Raw genomic sequence first — 15,920 nt, 5'->3', positions numbered from 1 at the left:
TATTTCTCCAATGTTTCCAAGTGCTGTGAGTGTACCCACCTCTCCCACCATCTCAGAAAGTGAATCCTAAATGGCATTCACACTTTTAGTGAAAAAATCCTTAGATCCCCGTTGAATTTCTTATCCCTCACCTTAAACAATTTCCACTCATTTTAGAAGTCTCTGTACTGATGAATATTTTCTCACCACCACCCAATTGATGCCTCTCATTATACTGTGTATCTCTATCAGGTCTTCATTCAGCCTCCTCTACTCCAGGGAAACAAACCAATTCCATCCAGTCCCTTCTCGAATCTGAAACATTCCACCTTGGGCAACATCTCAGTGACTCTCCTCTGCACTCTCTCCTGTGCAATAATAAACTCCAGGTGTGAACTGAACAAAATGTTTCATAAATTTGTTTCTCTTAGATCGACTTGAATCAACTGAATGAGACTTCCTCAAACATTTTGTTAAAATCCATGTTTACCACATGAAACCTTCTATCCTTACTGATACTTAATTATAGCCTCCAAAAATTCAATTTCTCGCCAGATAAAACCATCTCTTTACAAAATGTTTTATCCTAGATTAACCTGCGAAACATGAAATATGAATTTGTTCCATCCCTCAGAACTGCTTGTAATCATTTCCTACCACCAGTGTCAGACAGTCATTTGTTGTTGTCAGGTTTAACCAGTGTCCCTGTTACAATGAATGGTGTCCGTCCAGAAAGCCCTCAGTCCCCTGGGGCCATGATGTGGGTAAAGAGCACTGGCCATCTTCTGCAAATCCACAGTGTGTCTGGTGTTGTGACTATTGGAAATTGTTTCATTATTCTATCTGTTTTAAGGCTCAATTCCTATCCAACAAAATGGGACTGATCCCATGGACGCGGACGAGCTATGGTTCTTGATTCACAGTCTAACCCAAGGACTTTGTGATGACAAGTGGTTTTATTTTGCTGATGTAAACTCCTGTTTCCGGTATTACAGTTACCGAATGAAATGGAATGAAGCTGAGGTAAGTCCCTGAAACCCAGCAATAGTACATCAAGACCTGGAGAATGTTGGGCTCTGCTGGTTTATTCCCATTAACTCACAGCACAGACTCTAGTTGAATTGTCAATGATGGGTTCTTGTGTTACAGGGTGTGCTTCACTGTGGTTATGGGCTCCGCTTCCTATCAGTCAGATCAATGTCTAGAAAACTGGGAAATAAAGAATGTAAAACAATAAGATCCAAAGTCACAGGATCAGAGTCAGGCCATTCAGCCCATCAAATCTGCTCCACCATTCCATCATTGGCTGATTTGTTATCCCTCTCAATCCCATTCTCCTGCCTTCTCCTGCAACCCTCAAAACCCTGACTAATCAATACTCTCAAACTTCACCTTAAATATACCCAGTTACTTGCTCTGGAAAACTGTCTGAATTCCAGATTCACCATCCTCTGGCTCAGAAATTTGTCCTCATCCCTGCTCCAAATCCCTCTCCCATAATCGTGAAGCTGTGCCCTCTAGTCCTCAACTCCTTCACTACTGGATACATCCTCTCTACATCAACTGCATCTCGGCATTTCAAGACTTGGTAGGATTCAATGAGACCTCCTTTCTTTCTTCTAAACTCCAGTGAATTAAGGCCCAAAACATCAAATGTTACTCCTTCATTTCTGGCATCATTCTCATGAACCTCCTTTGGATGCTCTCAAATCACAGTGCATCTTTTCTAAGAAAGGAGTTCCTAAGCTGTTCACAATACTCAAAGTTCAGTCTGACCAATGCCTTATAAATCCTCAGTATTTCATCCTTGCTTTTGTATTCCAGTCCTCTTTAAATGAATGTTATCATTGCATTTGCCTTGCTTACCACTGACTCAATCTGCGAGTTAACCTTTAGGGAATCCTGCATGACTACTCCCTCGTCCCTTGCAGCTCTGATGTTTGAATGTTCTCCCAAATTAGAATATAGTCCATATCTTTATTCCTTCTGCCAAAGTGCATGATCATGCCTGTCCTTCTCTGTATTCTATCTGCCACTTCTATGCCCTTTTCCCAAACTGTCTAAGTCCTTCTGTACACACCCTGCTTCCTGAGCACTATCTGCTCCTCCACCTATTTTCATATCGTCCACAAACTTGGCAACAAATCCATGAATTCCTTCAAGCAAATCATTGACATATAATGAGAAAAGAAGCAGTCCCAACACGACCCCTGTGCACACCACTAGTCACCAGCAGCCAACCAGAAAAGGCCCCTGTTATGCCTCCTGTCAGTCAATCTTCTATCCATGCTAGAACATTTCCCGTATTACCACAGACTCTTATCAGGTTAGGCAGCCTCATGTGCAGAAATGTCCTTCTGAAAATCCAAAGAAACAACATGCACTGAGTCTCCTTTGAGTATCCAGCCTGTTATTTTCTAAAAGAATTCCAACAGATTTGTCAGACAATACTTCCCCTTTAGAAAACCAGACTGACTTTGGCCTATATTATCATTTGCTTTTAAGTACCCCAAAAGCTTGTTTTTAATGACAGACTCCAATATCTTTCCAACCACTGTTCAGGATAATATCAGCTGTACCAATTCTCAAGCCACACATTCATGTGCCAATTCATCCTATTCTTACCCCCCCCCCCCACACCCCCACCGTCATGTGGCACTGGCAGCAATCCAGAGATCACTACCCTGGAGGTTCTGCTTTTTAGGTTTCTGCCTAACCCCCTACATTCTCTTTTCAGGAACTCCTCGTTTTTCTTATCTCTGTCTTTGGTACCAATATGTTGCCCAACTTTTGATTGTTCACCCTCCCCCTTTAGAATGTTGTGACCCAGTCTGAGACACCTCTAACCCTGGGAACTGGGAGGCAACTTACTGTCTGGGTGTTTTTTTTCAGGTCCACAGAATCTGCTTTCAGCTCTTCTAAAATGGAATCCCCTATCCCCCAGCATGGATTGAGAATAAGAGGTCAGTTATTTAAAACAGAGTTGAGGAAGAGCTTCTTCTCCCAGAGAGTTGTGGAGGTCTGCAATGCACTGCCTCGGAAGACGGTGGAGACCAATTCTCTGGATGCTTTCAAGAAGGAGCTAGATAGATATCTGATGGATAGGGGAATCAAGGGATATGGAGACAAGGCAGGGACTGGGTATTGATAGTGAATGATCAGCCATGATCTCAGAATGGCGGTGCAGACTCAAGGGGCCGAATGGTCTACTTCTGCACCTATTGTCTATTGTCTATTGTCTATTATCACTACTGCACTCCTCTTGACCCCCATCCCTTCTGAACCACAGAGACAGACTCAGTGCCAGAGACCTGGTTGCTGCAGCTTCCACTTGATAGTTTATCCTACCCCACGTCCCAGCCCCGAGAGTAAACAAATCAATCTACTTATTATAGGGGATCAGACACAGGATAATTTAGGAGAAACTCCACAACCAGTGGAGTTAACACAGTGTTTCTTTTGACAGCAAACACTTTGAAGAAAAACAAGTCTGTTTAAGGAAATTCCTAACAACAGGTCAGATGATTTACTGAGGACCCAGTGTGAGGATTAAAGATAATGATACTCTTTTATTTATAGGATTTCTGCAATCGAAACACACATTATGGAAATCTGGCAACTGCGACCTCAGACAGACACAACACATTCATTTCAACAGTGATCACTTATGTGGATAAAAAGAACCCAACGGCGTGGATTGGCCTGAATGACATATGGAAGGTAAAGTTCATGATGACGTGTTACACTGTTACCACAGATAGAATGACACTGGACAACCTGCTGAGTAACTCGGATGTGGCAGTGTGAGCGTGAAGTCACTGGGTGTATCCGAATGATCCAGGGACATGAGTTTAAATCCCATTCCAGCATCCAGGAACTTGGATCCAAGTAAATAAAATGCAGTAAATCTAATAATTCCCCTGTCTGGCCTCACTGTGACTCCAGTGTGTAGAATCTTAGCTGCCGTATGAAATAGTCAGACGATGATCAGGGAAGAACAATAAATGCTGGTTGTTCACAGCGTCACTGTGTCCAATGAACAAATAAATCCCACACTTTTATGATGTTTAAGATAATTAAAGGATTTGACAGGATTGAGGCAGGAAATATGTTCCAGATGTTGGGAGAGTCCAGTACCAGAGGGCATGGATTGAGAATAAGAGGTCAGTTATTTAAAACAGAGTTGAGGAAGAGCTTCTTCTCCCAGAGAGTTGTGGAGGTCTGGAATGCACTGCCTCGGAAGACGGTGGAGGTCAATTCTCTGGATGCTTTCAAGAAGGAGCTAGATAGATATCTGATGGATAGGGGAATCAAGGGATATGGGGACAAGGCAGGGACTGGGTATTGATAGTGAATGATCAGCCATGATCTCAGAATGGCGGTGTAGACTTGAGGGGCCGAATGGTCTACTTCTGCACCTATTGTCTATTGTCCCTGTTTATCTCCACATGAGCCTTCTCTCTCCCTTCTTCATCTGACACGATCTGTGTGACTTTCCTTTCTCCATCTTTTTGTCACCGAACGTTGACCCCAATAAGTCACATCCTAACAGTCTGGAGAAAAGGGTTTCTCTCGAGGAGCCTGTTAGTGGGAACTGAACTGAATTGACGGAGGAAAGAGAGGTTGGCTCTCAAATAGAGGAAGCTTGGACATAGTGTGAAAGCGAGGATAGGCAGATGATAAAGAAGGGACGTGCTCAGACCGATAGTTTGAAATGTGTCTATTTTAATGCGAGGAGTATTATGAATAAAGCTTTTGAGCTTAGAGTATGGATCACCACTTAGAGCTATGATATTGTGGCCATTACAGAGTCTTGGATGGTGCAGGGGCAGGGGTCAGGCTTTAGGTATTTCAGAAACGATAGGGAGGGGGGGGGTAAAAAAGGTGGGGCGTGGCACTGTTGATGAGAGATAGTGTCACGGCTGCAGTAAAGGAGGAAGTCATGGAGGGATTGTTTACAGAGTATCTGTGGGTGGAAATTAAGAGCAAGAAGGGGTCAATAACTCTACTGGGTGTTTTTTTATAGACCACCCAATAGTAACAGGGACGTTGAGGAGCAGATAAAGAGACAGATTCTGAAAAGGAGTAATAATAACAGGGTTGTTGTGGTGGGAGATTTTTAATTACCCAAATATTGATTGCATCTCCCTAGAGTGGGGGGCTTAGTTAGATGGGATAGAGTTTGTTAGGTGTGTTCAGGAAAGTTTTTTGACACATTATGTAGATAAGCCTACAAGAGGAAAGGCTGCTCTTGATCTGGTATTGGGAAATGAACCTGGTCATGTGTCCGGTCTCTCACTGGGAGAGCGTTTTGGAGATAATGATCGCAATTCTATCTCCTTTTCCATAACATTGGAGAGGGATAGGAACAGGCAAGTTAGGGAAAAGTTTAATTGGAGTAAGGGGAAATATAAGGCTATCAGGCAGGAATCTAGAAGCATAAACTGGAAACAGATGTTCTCAGTGAAATGTATGGAAGAAATATGGCAACTGTTCAGGGGATATTTGTGTGGGGTTCTGAGTAGGTACTTTCCAGTGAGACCTGGAAAGGAGAGTAGGGTGCAAGATCCGTGTTGTACAAAGGCTGTTGTAAATCTAATCAAGAAAAAAAGAAGAGCTTACAAAAGGTTCAAGAAAATAGGTAATTATAGGAAACTATAAGAATATAAGGCTCGCAGGAAGAAGCTTAAGAATGAAATTAGGAGAGCCAGAAGGGGCCATGGAAAGGCCTTGGCGGAAAAGATTAAGAAATACCCCGAGACATTCTACGAGTATGTGAAGAGCAAGAGGATAAGATGTGAGAGAATAGGACCAATCAAGTGTGATAGTGGAAAAGTGTGTATGTAACCAGAGGAAATAGAGGAGGTACTGAATAAATACTGTGCTTCAGTATTCACTGCGGAAAAGGATTCTAGTGATTGTAGGATGGCTTGCAATAGACTGCAAAGCTTAAGCATGTAGATATTAAGGAAGAAGATGTGCTGGAGCTTATGGAAAGCATCAAGATGGATAAGTCACCAGGGCCGGACAGGATGTACCCCAGGCTACTGTGGGAAGTGAGGGAGGAGATTGCTGAGCCTCTGGCAATGATCTTTGCATCATCACTGAGGACAGGAGAGGTTCCAGTAGATTGGAGGGTTGTGGATGTTGTTCCCTTATTCAAGAAAGGGAGTATGGATAGCCCAGGAAATTATAGACCAGTAAGTCTTACTTCAGTGGTTGGTAAGTTGATGGAAATGGTCCTGAGAGGCAGGATTTATGAACATTTGGAGAGACATAACATGATTAGGAATAGTCAGAATGGCATTGTCAAAGGCAGGTGATGCCATATGAGCCTGATTGAATTTTTTGAGGATGTGATTTATCACATTGATGAAGGTAGAGCCATAGATGTAGTGTATACGGATTTTAGCAAGGCATTTGATAAGGTACCCCATGCAAGGCTTATTAAGAAAATAAGGGGGCATGGGATCCATGAGGACATTGCTTTGTGGATCCAAAACTCGCTTGCCCGCAGAAGGGAAAGTGTGGTTGTAGACCAGTCATACTCTGCATGGAGGCCGGTGACCAGTGGCGTGCCTCAGGGATCTGCTCTGGGACCCATACTGTTTGTGATATTTATAAATGACCTGGATGAGGAAGTGGAGGGTTGGGTTTGTAAATTTGCTGATGACACAAAGGTTGGGGGTGTTGTGGACAGTGTGAAGGGCTGTCAGATGTTACAGTTGGACATTGATAGGATGTAAAACTGGGTTGTGAAGTGGCATATGGTGTTCAACTCAGGTAAGTGTGAGGTGGTTCATTTTGGTAGGTCAAATATGATGGCAGAATATGATATTTATGGTAAGACTCTTTGCAATGTGGAGGAATAGAGGGATCTTGAGGACTGAGTCCACAGTACTTTTAAAGCTGTTATGCAGGTTGACTCTGTGGTTAAGAAGGCATACAATACATTGGCCTTCATCAATCATGGAATTGAGTTTAAGAGCTGAGAGGTAATGTTGCAGCTACAGGGGTCTCTAGTCAGACACCATTTGGAGAACTGTGCTCAATTCTGGTCGCCTCACTACAGGAAGAACGTGGAAACCATAAAAATGGGGGAAAAGGGGAGATTTACAAGGATGTTGCCTGGATTGGGAAGCATGCCTTATGAGAATGGGTTGAACTCAGCCTTTTCTCCTTATAACCATATAACAATTACAGCACGGAAACAGGCCAACTCGGCCCTTCTAGTCCGTGCCAAACGCTTACTCTCACCTAGTCCCACCGACCTGCACTCAGCACATAACCCTCCATTCCTTTCCTGTCCATATACCTGTACAATTTTACTTTAAATGACAATATTGAACCTGCCTCTACCACTTCTACTGGAAGCTCATTCCACACAGCTACCACTCTCTAAGTAAAGAAAATCCCCCTCGTGTTACCCCTAAAGTTTTGCCCCCTAACTTTCAACTCATGTCCTCTTGTTTGAATCCGCCCTACTCTCAATTTAAAAAGCCTATCCACGTCAACTCTATCTATCCCCCTCATAATTTTATATACCTCTGTCAAGTCCCCCCCTCAGCCTTCTACGCTCTAAAGAATAGAGACCTAATTTGTTCAACCTTTCTCTGTAACTTAGATGCTGAAACCCAGGTAACATTCTAGAAAATCTCCTCTGTACTCGCTCTATTTTGTTGACATCTTTCCTATAATTCGGTGATCAGGACTGTGCACAATACACCAAATTCGGCCTTACCAATGCCTTGTACAATTTTAACATTACATCCCAACTCCTATACTCAATGCTCTGATTTATAAAGGCCAGCATACCAAAAGCTTTCTTCACCACCCTGTCCACATGAGATTCCACCATCAAGGAAATAAGCACCATTATTTTAAATCGCTCTGTTCCACTGCATTCCTCAATGCTCTACCAGTTACCATGTATGTCCTATTTTGATTAGTCCTACCAAAATGTAGCACCTCACACTTATCAGCAATAAACTCCATCTGCCATCTTTCAGCCCACTCTTCTAACTGGCCTATATCTCTCTGCAAGCTTTGAAAACTTACTTCATTATCCACAACAACACCTATCTGCATACTTACTAATCCAATTTACCACCCCATCATGCAAATCATATGACAAACAGCATTGAACCCAGTACAGATCCCTGAGGCACACCACTAGTCACCGGCCTCCAACCTGACAAACAGTTAATCAGCACTACTCTCTGGCATCTCCCATCCAGCCACTGTTGAATCCATTTTACTACTTCAATATTAATACCTAACGATTCAACCTTCATAACTAACCTTCCGTGCAGAACCTTGTCAAAGGCCTTACTGGAGCTTACATAGACAACATCCACTGCTTTACCCTCGTCAACTTTCCTCATAACCTCTTCAAAAAATTCTATTAAATTTCTCAAACATGACCTTCCATGCACAAATCCATGCTGACTGTTCCTAATCAGACCCTGTTTATCCAGATAATCATATATACCATTTCTAAAAATACTTTCCATTAATTTACCCACCACTGACGTCAAACTTACAGGCCTATAATTGCTAGGTTTATTTTTAGAAACCTTTTTAAACAATGGAACAACATGAGCAATATGCCAACCCTCTGGCACCATCCCCGTTTCTAATGACATTTGAAATATTTCTGTCAGAGTCCCTGCTATTTCTACACTAACTTCCCTCAAGGTCCCAGGGAATATCCTGTCAGGATTCGGAGATTTATCCACATTTATATTCCTTAAAAGTGCCAGTATTTCCTCTTCTTTAATTGCCATAGTTTCCATAACTTCCCTACTTGTTTCCTTTACCTTACACAATTCTATATCCTTCTCCTTAGTGAATACCAAAGAAAAGAAATTGTTCAAAATCTCCCCCATCTCTTTTGGCTCCACACATAGCTGTCCACTCTGATTCTCTAAGGGACCAATGAGTGACAGAGGACCATCCTTAGAGTGACAGAGGATGAAAGGAGGCCTGATTCAGGCGTACAAGATGATGAGAGGCATTGATCATGTGGATAGTCCGAGACTTTACCCCAGGGCTAAAATAGTTAGCACGAAAGGGCATAGTTTTAAGGTACAGGAGAAATGTAAGGGGTAAGTGTTTTACACAGAGAGTGGTGAGTGCATAGAATGGGCTGCCAGCGGCAGTGGTGGAGGCGGAAATGATAGGGTTGTTTAAGATTCTCCTCCATGGCTACATTGAGCTTAGAAAAATAGAGGGCTATGGGTAAAGCCTAGGTAGTGCTAAGGTAGGGACATCTTCGGCACAGCTTTGTGGGCCGAAGGACCTGTATTGTGCTGTAGGTTTTTTATGTTTATATGGATTGATTAATGACTCTCCTTTATTTATTGTCCTGCACCTCAAGTAGAAACTTTTCTCCATGCTGAACTTGTTGAATCTTCACATTTGAGGGAGAATCCCAGTGAGCTGCTTGGCCATTCCACACACAATCATCTGGCTTTAACATCCAAGTGTTAATTTTAGCTCTGGCTCTATAGCTAGAGCAGGTAGCTATTCAGAAAGAGAGTGAGAGAGAGAGAGAGAGAGAGACAGACAGACAGACAGACAGAGACAGAGGGAAATAGAGAAACAGAGAGAGATATCAAACTCAGTCATTGAGGGATGACAATGTTCAAGTATGCTCAAACTTTATTGATAAGTATGAATTCTCATTTTTGGTCCTTTCCCTGCAAATATTTTCTCACCTTCAGTGGTGTCTCCGTACCCTATCGATACATTGGAGACCAGAACTGTACACAGGATCTGAGTGTGTCACAAATTTTCATGTCTCCAAATCCCATTTGGTTTTGTAGTTTGTGTTCATTCATGTGAAGTTCTTCTGTCCTTTCTCCCTCTAGTGTTTATGAGATCAGACTGTGTATTTGTGTTCAATGACTCATTGTCCGAGTTTTCATTATTCATTTTCCCTGACTTTTACTCTCAGATCCAGTTTCTTTTGTTCCCAGGGTTCTGTTACTTCCATGAGATTTCCCCCACCCTGACAGTCCGTCATTTAAAATCTCATTCACTGCCCTGTTTGCTCATATTCTGGTCTCACTCTGACTCGGGTACAGCTCCTCCTTGTACCATTAAGTGACAGGTTTCTGAACGATCCCACAGGAATAATCACTGATTTATGTCCCACAGGAAGGGAAGTTCACATGGAGTGATGGAACAAGCTACACCTATAGAAATTGGGCTAAATCTGAACCCAATGATCAACATTCCAATGAAGACTGTGTGCAGATTCATTTTTTTTCAGGTAAGTGCAGCAGTGAGAGAAATGTTATTTTTTCAAGTCCATTTCAGACACAGTATTGCAGAAGGAATGAACCAACCCCATGCTCAGCAGAACTGGACTCATTGCCCAGTTAGAGGAGGATAAATGGGATGTATTGCAAGGACAGGGGAACAGTCCGTGTATGAAGATAAGAAAAGACACTTCCCATGCTGGGAATCTGAGATAAAACCTGCATTTTCACAAACACTCAGCAGGTCAGGCAGCAACTATGGAGAGAACAACAGAGTTAATATTTCACATTGAGAACTTGGTCAGGTTCAACTCAGTATTACCTTGTATGTGGAGCGATGCACAAGGGATGTAATACCAGGTTTGCAAGATCAACAATGTGCCACTGCAGATAAAGAAAGTCAAAAACATGAAGAAGCGTAAAATTATCAGTGTGAAATTGAAACCTGAAATATAATGTTCAACTTCTGCATCACTCCATATGGTATATTAAACTATTCAATGGATTACAAACTCTGTCCCCATTATGTGAGGTCCATGGAATGGGGAGGGCTCAGATTATCTCTGATGGGACAGTCATATTTTCCAGCTCACACATGGAGTTCCAACCCAGGGTGAACCAAGCACTCAGTTTGGAACAGTTCAATCCCCGGTGAATATTGCATGATGTCCGGTTTGAGCAACACACACTCTGACTGCACATGGTCCACAGGAAGTGATTCCCTTTATTCACAAGGCAATGTCATGGAACATGGTCAGGGAAACTTCATGGCTCACAGACAATGAACACTTAAACAAATCTGAAAATTGAAAATGCTGGGTAGCTTAACCAGGCCTTTGATAACTTTCCGCGTTGTAGGCTGCTCTATAACATTAAGTCACATTGAATCCGGTCTGAGCTGGAAAGATAGATTCAAATGGCTTTGTAGTGGAAGGTAGAGGCTGATGGTTGAAGTCTGTTTCTTGTTTTGGAGATTGATTTTGGCATTATACTATCAATATCGGAACCTTTGTTATTCTTTAGTTATCTAAATGATCTGGATGCAAATGCACAAGGAATGAAGACAGTTTTGCCCCTATTGACACCAATGGATCCGGGGTTAAGAAGCTTAACAGCTTTAAGTTCCTCGGCATAAACTTCACCGAAGATCTCACATGGCCTGTACATACCGGCTGTGTGGTGAAAATGCTCAACAGCTCCTCTTTCACCTGAAATGGTTGAAGAAGTTTGGTATGGGCCCCTAAATCCGCACAATTGAGAGCACCCTGATTGGCTGCATCACTGTCTGGTATGGGAACTGTACTTCCCTCAATCACAGGATTCTGCAGAGAGTGGTGCAGACAACCCAGTGCATCTGTAGATGGGAATTTCCCACTATTCAGGACATTTACAAAGACAGGTGTATTAAAAGGGCCCCAAGGATCATTGGGGACCCGAGTCACCCCAACCACAAACTGTTCCAGCTGCTTCCATCCAGGAAACAGAACCGTGGGATAAAAGCCAGGACCAACAGGCTCCAGGACAGCTTCTTCCACCAGGCCATCAGACTGATTAATTCATGCTGATGCAACTGTATTTCTATGTTATACTGACTATCCTGTTGGATGTAATATTTATTATAGATTACTATAAGTTGCACATTGCACATTTAGACATGGATGTAATGTAAAGATTTTTACTCCTCATGTATATGACGGATGTAAGTAATAAAATCACCTCAATTCAATTCAATAGGTTTTCAGAAGTCACACGATTAGGGAGGTGTTGATCATAGTGAAAGAGGTTATTATAGATTACAGGGGGATCTACTTCAGTTCAGAAATTGGGCCAGGGAGGGAGAACTAATTCATTTTGGAAATTCAATCTGGTCTATGTATGGTCAGGCATTCTGGATTACAGTGGGACAGAGGAACAGAGGAGCACATGTGCATGGTTCATTGACAGCAGCTTCACAGGTAGAAAGAGTGCTGAAAATGGCTCTCAGCACACTAGTCTTCATCGGAAAGGACAGAGAAAGTATTTAGAAGGATGTTGCCAGGAGTAGAGGGACGGGTTTGAAGGGAGCGATTTGCCAGACTGGACCTCTATTCCTCGGAATATTTGAGTAGTCCAGTCTGACATTCTAAGGTGACCTGAACAAAATGTTTAGAAGTATGAGAGGCATAGAAAAGATGGATGGTAAGTCTATTCCCCAGTTTAGGGGAGGAGAAAATTGGGAGGCATAGAATTAGTTTTGAGGGGAATGATTTTAAAGAGAACAGAGGACAACTTCTTCAATCAGACAGAGGTGGGGATATAGAATGAGCTACCAGCATCAGTGATTGAGGCTGGGTCAGTATCCTCATATTAAAAGGACTTGGATCAGTACAGAGAGGGATGGGGCTTAGAATGGTACAGGCCAAATGCAGGAAATTGAGACCAAATGGTTGGAAATCATGGCTAACGTGGACTTACTGGTCTGAAACACTTCTATCCATGAAGTATTGTTCTGTGACCTTGTGATTGCAACACTGAGCTGGTGAGGCAGCACCTACAGAGAGAGAACAGAGTTTAAATCTTCATCAATGACTTTCCTGTTTCTCTCACTATGCATGCTGCCTGACCTACTGAGTATTTCAAGTACTATTTTCAGATTTTCAGCCTCTGCAATGTTATGCTTGTGGACTAACAGGTCAATCTGGATTCCTTTCTCCTGTTTCAAGGTACTAAAGAGTGGAATGATTCTGACTGTGACAGGAGACATGGTTTTGTTTGTTCGTACAAACTGCACTGAAATTGGAAGACTCCAGAACCATCCACTCATGATTTCAAACAGTGGATTCAGTGCCTGATTTCTTTGTAGCTGCTCTCTCTGTCTGTGGTGTCTGTACTCGCTTAGTTTCTCAGCCAATAATAAAGAGAATTGCATCCTGAGCTGTGTGTGTTGTTGTTGTTTGAGTCCAGTTTCCAGCAACCTTCCTCCCCCCCTCGACACTCAGTGCTGAAATGAGGGGAATTCAACACAGACTTTGCAAAATTAACCCATTCATTTTGGCCACAATTGGTGTGCTGGGTTCTGGCAACAGCACATGAGAGTGAAATAAAGGATCTCTGTTCAATAGATAATTGACAGAAATGTGAAAGAGATGATTTCCCATAGAATTCTAGGAACTGTGACACTCCTCACAGGATTCTACTCCTGACCTTCCAACGAGATTTTCCTGTTTCCGATCACCCTGTTTCCAGATTAAAACTTCCCCAAGCGACGTGACCACATTGCAGGAGGGAAACCTCATCTGCCAAGAGATGTTGAAGGACAACAGTCATTCTTTACTCACAGAATAAACAGCATGTACTCAAGTTTGCATGAAAAATGACAGCTCATATTCTGCCTGGGCATCACATGCTGAAACCCAGTACTATGAACATTGAATTTTCTATCTTCTGGCAAATCCTCTCCCTCTGTCCATTAGTTCTCCCCTCCAGATCTACCTGAGTCCCATCACCATGTCCCATTCCCCTCCTTAACCTTCTCCATCTGCCCATCACCCTCAATTTCTTCCAACTGGATCCCTTCTCCCTCTGTTCCCATTTGCTCTCCCCAGCTCCTCACTTTATTCCCTGTTCTACCTTCATCACCTATTGGATTACAGCCCTGTCATCCCTTTATCACTTCCTCCAATCTCCTCCCATCAACATTCACACCCTCCCATGATCTATCTGCATACCACCTCCCACTACCTGGATCAACCTTGACAGGGGTCCTCATGAAGGGTCTCAGCCTGAAACAGCATCTATTCTCTTTTCTATAGATGCTGCCTGGCCTGTTGAGTTCCTCCAGCATCTTGTGTGTGCTGCTTGGATTTTCAGCATCTGCAGATTATTTTGTTTGTGAGTAAAAAGAGCTAATTTTAAGTTGGAGTGGTGATTGAGACTTTAAAGGCAGAGTTTCACAGCAGTATGTCCAAGTTCAGGAGAGACCAATCAGCAAGAGGGATTCATTAGAAAGGGCCAAGAAGAATAATTCATGTGCAAGCAGAGTGGCCATTCTTTGGGAGTGTGCCAGTCACTAGAGTGGCTTTGGCTCATCAGGTTTAGGTGAGAGTAGGCGGTGGGTGAGGTAAATTGTCTTGTAAGTTATCTTTGTTCATTCCTCATCTATTAGAGCATAGTATAGTGAGAATAGCTCCAGGGGCAGTATTTTGTGCGATATGTGGTTTTGTGGGAAGTCTGGGATCGTGTCCATGGCATTCTCAGGGGGGATGGTGAGCAGCCAGATGTCTTGGTACACATTGGCACCAATGATATAGGTAGACAAGGTCCTGAAGAGAGATTTTAAGGATCTAGGTAGAAAGCTCAGAAGCAAAACCTCCAGGGTAGTCATCTCTGGATTGCTGCCCATATAATGAACCAGTGAGGGTAAGAAGCGGGTGATTAGTCAGGTGAATGTGTGACTGTGGAATGAGTTCGGGGGCAGGGATTCAGATTTGTGGATCATTGGGATCTCGTCTGAGGAAGGTATGATGAGTACGAAAGGGACCAGTTACACCTCAACCCGAGGAGATCCAATACCCTTGTGGAATGGTTTGCTTGAGTTGTTTAGGTGGGTTGAAACTAATTTGGCAGGGGGATGGGAAGTGGAGTGATAGTACGGAAGATGAGTAGTTGGATTACAAATGGAGGCAATGTGCAGTGAGACTCCTAGCAAGGAGAGGCTGATGAAAGGGCCAAATTGCAGTTGACAGGATGAGTTGCAACGTAAAAGGCGGACAAAATTGAAAAGGGCGAATACAGGACTAAAGGTATTATATTTTAATGCGTGCAGTATATAGAATAAGTCTGATGAACTATAGCACAGTTACAGGTTGGCGGGTATGATGTAGGCATCACTGAATCATGGCTGAAAGAAGATGATAGCTGGGAGTTTAATGTCCAATGATACACATTGTATTGAAAGGACGAGCAAGAAGGCAGAGGGTCTCTGTTGGTAAAAAATGAGATCAAATCATTAGTCAGGGGGGACATAGGATCAAATGGAGTTGAATAATTGTGGATAAAGCTAAAGAACTGCAAGGTTAAAAACTCCCTGATGTGAGTTGAATACAAACCCTGAAACAGTAATAAGGATTTCGCCTACAAATTACAATGGGAGACAGAAAATGCATGCCTAAAGGACAATGTTATGATAGTCATGGGGGATTTCAATATGCAGGTAGGTTGGTGGGGATTCCAAGAGGGAGAATTTCTCAAATGCCTATAAGATGTTCTTTTAGAGCAGCTCGTGGTTGAGTACACTAGGAGATCAGCTATTCTGAATTGGGTGTTGCGCAATGAAGCGGAATTGATTAGACAGCTTAAGGTAAAACAACCCTCAGGGGATATTGATCACAATATAATTAGATTCACCCGGAAATTTGAGAAGGAGAAACTAAAGTCAGATATATCAGTATTACAGTGGAGTAAAAAGAATTATAGAGGAATGAGAAAGGAATTGGCCAGAACTGATTACTATGTACAAGTAGGGAGTGATTTTTTTACAACATATTCATTGATTTGTGAGAATAAAATCAGCCCTATGAGGCATTATGCAGTGAAACCATTTTTCCCAGTATGAATCAAATTGTTCCAGCTTATGATTAACAGATGCTGTTATCTTCTCCATTTTGTAAATGTCCATTGTAATTTCCATTCATGCAT

General features: G+C 42.6%; 1 protein-coding gene across 1 annotated transcript; it reads left to right on the top strand.

Moving 5' to 3' along the window:
• Positions 1 to 911: 911 nt before the first annotated feature.
• On the top strand, positions 912 to 13,025 carry LOC132403439 (C-type lectin-like). Its single transcript, XM_059986841.1, has 4 exons — positions 912 to 1,002; positions 3,559 to 3,699; positions 10,141 to 10,255; positions 12,947 to 13,025. The coding sequence occupies exons 1-4, from the start codon at positions 982 to 984 to the stop codon at positions 13,015 to 13,017; spliced, it is 348 nt and encodes a 115-aa protein (XP_059842824.1). The 5' UTR covers positions 912 to 981; the 3' UTR covers positions 13,018 to 13,025.
• The last annotated feature ends 2,895 nt before the right edge of the window (positions 13,026 to 15,920 follow it).

This window comes from Hypanus sabinus, chromosome 13 (assembly GCF_030144855.1).
Source record: "Hypanus sabinus isolate sHypSab1 chromosome 13, sHypSab1.hap1, whole genome shotgun sequence".
Classification (NCBI taxonomy): domain Eukaryota; kingdom Metazoa; phylum Chordata; class Chondrichthyes; order Myliobatiformes; family Dasyatidae; genus Hypanus; species Hypanus sabinus.
This window is presented reverse-complemented; position numbering and strand designations above follow the sequence as displayed.

Excerpts from the sequence above, each read along its gene's own strand:
- LOC132403439 (XM_059986841.1), top strand. The coding sequence starts at position 982 with ATGAAATGGAATGAAGCTGAG. Across the intron at positions 1,003-3,558 it reads TGAAATGGAATGAAGCTGAG|GATTTCTGCAATCGAAACAC; the intron begins GTAAGTCCCTGA and ends TTTTATTTATAG. Across the intron at positions 10,256-12,946 it reads GCAGATTCATTTTTTTTCAG|GTACTAAAGAGTGGAATGAT; the intron begins GTAAGTGCAGCA and ends TCCTGTTTCAAG.